General features: G+C 38.7%; 1 protein-coding gene across 1 annotated transcript in view; it reads left to right on the top strand.

Moving 5' to 3' along the window:
- Window positions 1-9,893, top strand: part of ARHGAP6 (Rho GTPase activating protein 6) — a 63,649-nt gene that overhangs the window by 52,348 nt on the left and 1,408 nt on the right. Inside the window, exons 9-11 of the mRNA XM_009287840.2 lie at window positions 1,411-1,508; window positions 7,646-7,908; window positions 9,476-9,556. Of these exons, the coding sequence (XP_009286115.1) occupies window positions 1,411-1,508; window positions 7,646-7,908; window positions 9,476-9,556 (442 nt within the window). The remainder of the gene's footprint in view (window positions 1-1,410; window positions 1,509-7,645; window positions 7,909-9,475; window positions 9,557-9,893) is intronic.

Genomic DNA, 9,893 nt, shown 5'->3' with positions numbered 1-9,893 from the left:
GTGGTCACACAAGTTTTTCATAGAGATTTTGAATCAGTTTGAATTAAATGATGCATATCTTCATTTATTTTCGAATTATTTCCTTTTTTAAAGAAATGTACCTTCTCTGTAACTTGACTCCCTAAATACCTCCCAAACTGAGGTATTCCCCTGAGGAATCTATTAGTAATTCTATTCCTATTTCCCAGGAAATGTCAGGGAGAACAAATGGCCCATGCAGTGTGACCTGAAGGTCAAGAGGTTCAGGCTCTGACAAATTGCATCCAGAAGCGTACTGCACAGCTGATGACCCCTTGCTGAGATTATCTTGCCTCCAGCTTCATCCATCATGAGTGAACCTGGGCTGTTAGTTCAGGCCTCTCAGATGGTTTCATCTGTTTCAGTGCTTTGAAGGTTGAATTGAATGTTCCACTGTGATGTGGACAAACTCAGTTAAGGATTGATAAGACTCATGTAAAATGCAGTTGGAAGCACAAAGTTTACTTGGGCAGGTTTTGGAGTGTCATTCCAGCTACCTGCCGAGGAGATGTTGCTATATCCTGCAGCAGCTGAAGCTATCGAGTGTTTTGAAGGTTCATCTCCTTATAAAGTGCACTAGAGACAGTTAGCAAATCAGAAGGCCAAACTCCAAAGAAGATGACACACATTCTGGCTGAGCCTGTTGCTACTACCCAAAGTCCAGAGTGGCTGGAGGTCCAACAGGACCCACTTGTAAACCTGAGTTACGAACCGATGAATTCTGTAATTACTCAGTTGTGATAGAGCATAAGCAGGAATTTAAATGCTTCTAGATCCCAGGATTTGGCCATATGGATACCTGAACATTAAATGTTTATAAGGCTTCGTTCAGAAAAATGTTGACCTTTGGCAGCTCTCACTGAAATGAAGCAATTGAAGAACTTCATAGATAGAACAGTTACCACCAAATTTCTATATGAGAAGGACATAAATAAGTCAAATGCCACAGAACGTATGAAGAAACAGTCTCCTTCCTGTGTAATTACATTTCACATTGTTTCTAAAAGAAAAGAAGTACAGTCGCTTGGAATGGAAATTTGTAAACGTCCCCAGATCTTTGAATGGGGATGTAAGGTGAGGACCTTAAACTGGAGCTTTTGAGATTGCGATACATGAGTAATCCCACTGTTGTTATCAGACATAATACCCAACTGGATACCAATGGGTTATTCAACAGTAATCAGCATTTGACATTGTACAAAGTGATCTTTAGTCCTACTTCACCTGTTGTTACATGAAATTTCTCTTTTAAGTGGAAGCTTCTGAATCTTTATTTTATATACTCTCCATAAAGGTACTTGTATTTGGTCTTTCAGATTAAGCATAGTACCAAAATTAATATACGTGAAAGAATATTAATCTCCAACTAAGTATTTTTCGTTGTCTTCATAGGTTTCCCCTGACCTACAGAATGAAGTGCTTATTAGCCTATTAGAGACTGACCCAGATGTTGTGGACTATTTGCTGAGGAGGAAAGCTTCTCAGTCATCGTGAGTAATCTGTTTTTCCATCATCCCTGTTTCTGCTGGGAATTTCTATCTCCCACTGGAAGTGTTCAAAAGGTTCTAGTTTTCCACAGCTCTTCTGCACTGTCTACAGTGGAGTAGAAATATCCTCCCCATTACACAGACTCTGCCAAAGAAATTATGACTCTTGTACAGTGTTTTCTAAAGACAAATCTTGTTTCCCGATTCAGAGGAAAGATTGCATTCTGCTGCAGAGAACAGAATGACATGTACATAAAAATACTCAGTGCACTATTATCTGACAGGATGTATTCTAGTGATCTGCTGGTTCATGTCTTGGGTTTGTTGTAGTCGTCAGTCACAGGAGGCGTGTATTACACTATCCTTGAAACACACCCTAGAGTGCCTTAACACAATCACGGCTAGCCGTTTGACCAGTTTGTTGTTCTTTTCCTATTGTATACACACAGGACATTGTAAACAAGTCAACTGCCGCAACAGCAGGTTTATGGAGACTCTTTGGATATTATTTAATTGTATGCTTTGTGAAAGGTCTGAAGAGAAAAAAAAATCACACCGGTCACTATTGCAGTTATGATACATAACATATTCCAACTTTGTGTATGGTGTATATATGCCTACACCCGTGTGCCTTAACGCTGTGAGTTTGTACATTCGGATTAACAGGATTCCTGGCTTTCTCATGGGGGACACAGTCATTGCCTTTATTCTAGTGAATCCCAATATGTCAGACCCAAAAATCACAAAATTTGACAAGCTTGCTTTAAGTAATTTTTAAGAGGTTTCCTAGACTCTAAACTCTCTGGGACAGATTGGACTTTGTCTTCCTGTGTGTGTGGAAAGTGCCTAGTGCATTCAGAATATAATTAAAATTGAATTTGTACAGTCAGTTAGCTATGTTTTTTTTTCTCTCCCTCTGAACATTGTATAGTTGGAGGTAATGTAATAGTGTGCCTGGCTTTAAAGGAAGAGGTATAAAAGAAATAGTATAATTAACACATGGAGGAAACAGCTTGCTTTAATTATAAAAATTAAAAACAAAAATATGTGCAGAATATATCATGTGTTGTAAAGGATTTTATTAGTTTGTTGACTTAACCACATGAACACGTAACATGCAGTAGCAAATTATCACAGATCATTTGATTTGTGGTAATTGTCTCTGTGTGTTTTCTTAGTGTACCACAGACATGAAATAATTTCAGTTAGTTTATGTCTGACTGACAAGTAACCATGTGTATATTTCGATCACAATAAATGCAGGAAAATTAGAGGTATTTTAGCTGTCTTTTACACTTGTTTCACATTTGCCATGAGCCAAGACCACAATTAGGAGAGATGCTGCAAATCACATGACATATGGTAAAGTCTGTAGAGATTTTTTTCTTTAAGCCCTTAGTTTGGAATGATCGTATTATTTCTAACTCAAGCTAATAAAAACCTTCATGCTGGATTTCACCTTCTAAATAATACAAAGACATAAAATTGTATCTCACATGTGGCTAGACATATCAATTGAGCATAAATTTGTTGCAAATCATTTTGGATGTAACAGATTATTGTTAGATCCTGTTTTCTTTAAGTTAATTGACCTTTCCTTGAGCTTCCTTACTTTTCAGCCAGCATGCAGACCTACAGGAGAAAATGGATCTTTTGTGCAAAGCTGGTCACAACTGACAAAAGGGGATTCATAAGAAAAGGTTACGAAACCAAATAGGAACATATAGCTACACTAGTACCAATTTATTGTATTTTCAGTAATGGGCAGATGAAGTATCACTGAGATAGGAGAAACTTACTATCTGTCATTTTTCTTCTACTCTGCTATCATGTAAGTGATTTATTCTTAATGTTAATGAGATATGTTTTCACTGTGATTGCAACTTCTTGGTTAAGATATTCCAGGCAATTAGAGGGAATGTTGCTTCGTGTTATTGCTAGGAGTGTGATGCTCTTAAGAGATTAATCTATTTCGGAACATAATCTCAATTTTGAGGCTACGTATTTGTTGGTTATTTTTCCTGTAAGAAATGTGAGGCAGCAGACAACAAGGAGATGTTTGTCTTGATTTGATAAAAATGAACCTGCAAAACACATCGTTGCTACTCTTGGAAATTACCTGGTCATGTACTCAAGATCCAAATTTGGATCCATGGAACAGAAAACCTTAGGTATTCTTGAGACAGTCTTCATCAGAAAAGCTAGTTGGCTGCGTAGCGTAGAGTATGGAATCAACTTCAAGACTTTAATGTCATATTAATTGCTCTGAAGGTCCTGCTTCTGCAATTGCCCTCACATCTCTGCTTTTGATGTCATTACAAATGCTTTCTTGGCTCTGATCTAAGAGAAAACACAATCTCTTTTCCTCCCCAGAGGAGGACAAATCAGATGTTCCTCATCTTTCAGTTCTCTTAAGAGCTGAGCATCGTGAGTGGTGTGTCAGGGAGTTTAGGGAAGTTGTTCATGGTAAAGCACTGATTACCACTGGTAGCAATTATGAAGTGTGCTTTTGTGGATGACTTCCCAACTTTTTTGTATGTTGGCTTGATGACAATGGAATTTGGGGTTTCCAGCTGTAAGATGAAGCATCTTTAAACTAACACAAAAATAAAATCTGTTTCTTATGATTATTTACTGGTTATCATGGTTAGCAGTCCTTTTAGAGTAAATGAGTTTCAAAGTTACAGAATTTTTCAATGTTTTTGGTTTTAATCCATCCTAACCTGTGGCACAAAGATGAAGCCATACAATAGGCTATACAGTATGTGTAAATGCAGTTTTCAAAGCTGCAGAGGCTCCCTGAATCATTGAGTCCTCTACCCTGTTACAGTAGCAACCACATCATAATCCTGTAATAATCTGTTTTGTCGGTGGCACCTGTGTTGCTCAAGTATGTGTGGAAATTACTACTGCGTGCTGCCAAGCCATCGCACTCCATACGATTTGCGTCTTGTAAGACATAATTGTTTTCCCACTCGGAAGCTTTAAGGTATAACAGAAAAGGATTTCTGCCAAAAACAGAAAGGGATTTCCTGTTTTGATGACCTTGATGCCAGTAGAAAAGTAGGAATATCCCCAGTAATTATTCTTATTAACGTTTTTCCAGTTCACCCATGCAAGTAGACTCTGGTGGGGAACACCAATTCAGAAGGGTGCCAATTAAAAAGGAAAGCCCAAGGCTCCTTCATAGCGTAGTTGATTTTTGTTTTGGAATCTGAAATAGTATTTTTGAACACGTGGCATAGGTTCCTTCTGCAGCTTTCAAATCTTTCAGTTTGTATGTAATCACTTTTAAAATCTTTTCCTTAACATAGTTCATAACCACTAGAAAGTACTTTACTTGCCTTCCTATTCCTCACATTTGATAGTACATAATCTTCTATTATTCTTTGTGGAGACCATAATCTGCCCTTATTCATAGACTGCATATAGGCAAGTGGGTATCTTGCGCGGTATTTATATTTGCCTCCCAATTTAGTTTTTCCCCAGTGTGTGGGTAGAGAGTCTCACAGCTATCCAGGGGAAGATGAATTTTGAATTTTAGTGAACATCTGTTTGCTATTGAACTCAAACCATAAAGCAAACAGATGCAAAAGTTTTGTTTTAAGGAATATGTGAGAATTCATTCTTTATTTGGAAAGATGCAAGCCAAAGTCTTCTGCAAGTTGTGTTTTATTCTGTTCGTGAAGAGCATGGTAAAGCTGCAAATGTATGAGATCAGTTTCCAACTTTAAAGTATTCAATCCGTTTTGATGGTTTCTTGTAGTAAGATTGGCAGAGTCCACAGGCGTTTTCTTTGATTTTTAAAACTATTTTTTCTAAACAAATTTGAAAGTGATATTACATATACATATAAAAAATTGCACGGGCTTACTAGCAGAAACTGTAAATGAGTTTAGAAACTTGAACATTTGGATCTTTCCAAAGACCTGACGGTTTCCATTCAAGTAAATTTTTATCAGGAGCTCTGTCTTGAGAAGAGATAGACTATAACAGATCATTCAAGGTAAGACATGAAATCAGTGTTTCACAAAGCTCAAGTTTATGTTCCCACATTCTTTTCATTTCCATTTCCCTTTCCCCTATTCCTTGTGTTACCTTGCCATGGCTAAGTGGTGGTATACCTCTGTCTTTGCCCTGTGCAACGTAGTTAGGTTTTGATCCTGCAAAGATTTGCACGCGATAAGCCTTATTGGTGTCACCGTTAGTGCTAAGTATGTCTGTATGCTATCAGGGTGAGGTTTAGATGGCGTTCAGTCTAGAAGGCTGGAGGGAAAGACATTTGGTCATAGGAAACCTACAGATATCAGCATTTCTCCCCTTTTCTCTCAGGTCTTTCTGGTTCTTCTAAAATTCCCAAGACATTGCTTACATCTCAACTCACACTCACTGCACAAGTTTTTTTTAGAACTTAGGAGGGCAGAAAGAAAGGAGTAAGGGACAAAAAAGAGAAAAAAGATTTGTGATGGAATTGTACATACTTAAAGACAATAATTCTTCAGTGTGGGGCTGTTTATAGATTAATTTACGTTGCACTCATTTTCAGATGAGAAGTTGAGATGGGAAGTTACATAATTGAGACATGATTCACTTTTTTTTTTTTAATGATTCCCAAACATTACCATACCAACCACACTGAGAAGCCTGGGACAGCGCTACTTTGCCAAATGGCAGCTCTGTTTTTTTGAGTTGGCCCCAGTTAAGTTTCAGGATCAATTCAGTGATGGATGTCTTGCTGGGAGTTACTGAGGAGTAAACTTAATTAATTCATTCCCAACACTTTATGGTTGCTTTTATACTGGAAAAAAAATGGAATATTGAATAACATAATAATCATGATGTTGAGTGTATCTATTTTATATTTTGGGACATGCAATATGTAAGTCCGCCAGGAAAAAAAGCAACAGCTTGAAAGTGGTGTTAAGTTTTGTCATTATTCCTGTATTAATATTTAGTGTGCTGTGCTAGCCTGTCTTACCACCATGTGTTTTCTTTATTTTCTTTCTTTGGTTTTATTTCATTTGTCTGGAAAGAGGGTTATTGTTCCATAGCAAGTAATGTGCTTTGGCTGCTCACTCAGTTCAAGCTCTCTTTGGATTTGACTTTGAGAAAGGCTGACCATTTTCAGTACACATTTACAAGAATGAGCCTCTGTCGTATCACATTCAGTTAGAGCAGGTATTAACATGAGGTCACTGAAAGAAGTGTTTGACTCAAGAGAAGGGAAAGATAAGCATCTAAGAAACAAAGATCAAGGTGCAGAGAAATGAAAAACGAGTAATAGAAATACAAATTAGGGGGAGGATCAATAGGAAAAAAAAATATGTTTGTTTACAGAGTGTTTCAACATATTCTTTGGGGGAGGTTCAGCGACCCACAAACTGCTTCCTATCTGCTTAGTAAACTGTAACAGTTCAAGAAATCTCCCTCAATGTTCCCAGCACATTTCAAAAGTGAGAGTTGTCTCTCTCAGCCTTGGCTGTACTTTGGTGGGGGTTTTGTTTGCCTTTTTTGTCAAAATTAAATGCAGGCCATGGTGTTGGTGATGTAAAGGTGAAAGGGTAGAAGAAGTTGTAGAAGTTACCAGCAGAGCCAGTTTTTTGCTGCCCCCATCAGAAGTACGGTAGATACATCTGCTTGTCCTCTGTAGAATATTTACCTTCTGATGTCTCTAGAAGAGAGGATCCTTCTCACAGCGTGAGAGGCGAGCTGAGGTTTTGATTTCTCTGACTGTTTAGTACCTCAGAATGGAAGAAGTGATTTCAGCATACTGCTTAGCATCGAACTAATCTTCCCTATCGTGCCCTCAGATATACTGTTGCAACAAGCTAAATTGTCAAGGTAACATAAAGAATTGATTCACTATTTAATTTCCTGTGGTGAACTGTACGATTGTGTGTGTTTTGTTGTTTTCTTGACAGCAACATCTTTTGATTTTTAGTGGCCTCTGCTGGCCACTTCATGGCAAAAGTTTTACTCATGGAAAATTCACCTCTGTACTGCTTCTGAAGTGTTTTCATTTCAGCAGCTGTGATCATACTCCTGTATTTGATTTTATTTGTATGATGTCAAACTGCACCTGTAGCTGTGAACATAAAGCATTTTTAATTAACAGTAGTTTGTTTATCAAAATTTCTCAGGAGCCCTGAGATGCTGCGGTCAGAAGGTTCCTACTCCACAGGAGGAAGACATTCTTCCACAGATTCCAACAAAGCTTCAAGCGGAGATGTCTCCCCTTACGACAACAACTCCCCGGTACTGTCTGAGCGCTCGCTGATGGCAATGCAAGAAGAAGTTGCCCGCAGCCCAGATAAGCTGTACAAGGTACCTGAACAGTACACGCTGGTTGGACATTTGCAGCCTAAGACAAAGGAGAATTCTTCTGCATCACAGGCTGGAAAAGGTAGAGTACATCTGCTCGTGTTCCTCCTCCTCAGTGACTGATGGGGTTTTCTGAAGTAATTGAAAAGTGTCGGGTTTATATTATCGGCTACCAGGATTTGAGGAGCAGTAGTGTAAATAACCTTACAAGAAATGACTGACCAACATCCTTTTTTTGTGTTGAGCCCGAAGGGTCTGTGCTCAGTCCTCCTCATTAGCTCAGCCAGCTGGCAGGGATGCTCTTGGTATGGCATTTCTCAAAACTTGGAGCTATTATTTAGGAAAATAGAACTACGTATGTCCTGCTTTTCAGCAGGTCTGTGACAGCGTGGCAAAGGCTGAATTCTAGTCCTGCTCCGTAGGACTGTAATACCTGCAAGGTTATGATCCAGCCTTTGGACAAATCGGAGACTTCAAGACATCAAGCTACAAATTTTCTCCAATTGAAAAGAATGACCTCAATACCCTCTCACTGGAGAACACAGCTGAGCTGCACAGCTTTACATCTGGTGCCAATTACATACCTAGTGATACCAGTGCAGGGATCCATAATTTCCATAGCTATCTAGGGAGTGCACACCTGAATGATTTCTTCTGTAAGGAACTGTGGTTTGAACTGATAGCTCACCAGCACTTCAAGATGCTTTTCATTTAAAAATATTAAAAAAAAAAAATTACATTCATGAAATGCATATTTAGTGAACCAAACTTTAAGAACTTTCAATGCTTAAGAATGCAGATAACTGTTTGGTGGTATTTTTAAAATCATTTCATTTCAGAGGTACTGGTTAGGCACTTAATTCCCTCTGGAATTAATGGGACTTAGACTATTATCTCAATTATATGCTTTATAAATGCCAGTGGGCATTTATCTTCCATATTCAGCATCTAAATCTCTGAATAGGTTTCAAAATTTGGTCAGATTTCTAGTAAGTTATGAACAGGAAATTACATGAAGTTTTACCATATTAACCATCTTTTGGACTTTAATATGCATCACAACGACACTGGACCATGACAAATTAGGAAATTCCTTTACTGCCAGATGGAATCAGAAAAAGGCATGAAACAGTTACAATCCAGCACAATGCCTGATGCGCGCATTTCATTAAATCTCTGTTCTGTGGCGGCACTTCCGTGTAAGACCCAAGCGAAGCTGCAGGTTGATAGAGCATGCCTTACAGTGACCCCTGGGGCTGGGGCTGCCTGAGGGAGTTTTGTCATTCTTTCCCGTAAAAAGCACATGAACTACCTTCTGTTGACCAAATCCTCCTGTTCTTGTGCAAATACTCTGACTGACTTCAATAAGGCAGAGGACTTAAGGGAAATTCCACTCTCTCAGCAAACTCGGGCGTCCTGCCCATACAGAGCTCACTGAATCCATTACCGGATCTGAGCCTGCAACAGCAAGTAACTGTGAACAAATACATCTGAGATGTTTGTGTTAGGTGCACGGTAAGTCAGGTGCAAGTAAATGTTAACGACTCTGATACCTTACATAAGGTTTTACCATTCCATTTGTATGTTTCTAAATAATGGCTTTAAGAGGATCGATTCACCATCTTCTTCCTGCTCTTACTGCTGTTTAGATGTTTCCGAAGATCATTTTGATATCTGGGGCACCTGGCATGCAACGCTGAAAAGTGGCTGCAAAGATCCAGCAATGACAGGTCAGTTATTTCTCAAGTTTTAAGCCCAAATCTAGCAAAGACATAAACAGTTTCTTGGTTTTGAGAAATCACAGTGAAACCAGTAGGAGAACTCACATTGTCCAGAGTTGGACTATTAAAAGGTGACTGTTCAATAAAAATACAGAGAAGCGCGGTGGTTATACAAATGCGGCGACATTTCAAACTGTCACAAGATAATTTAAAAAGTCATTTTAAAATTACTTCAAAAAATAGTTTAAATTCTTCCAAAAGTCATTGGAAGGTGGACACCCGGTGAAGATTTGAGAGCGGCTGCTGCAGCGGCACAAGCACAGGCTGTGAGGTTGGCAACCCTGGG

This window comes from Aptenodytes forsteri, unplaced genomic scaffold, assembly GCF_000699145.1.
Source record: "Aptenodytes forsteri isolate BGI_AS27 unplaced genomic scaffold, ASM69914v1 Scaffold200, whole genome shotgun sequence".
Lineage (NCBI taxonomy): Eukaryota > Metazoa > Chordata > Aves > Sphenisciformes > Spheniscidae > Aptenodytes > Aptenodytes forsteri.
Note: the sequence above shows the minus strand (reverse complement) of the source record. Positions and strands in the feature narration are given on the sequence as shown.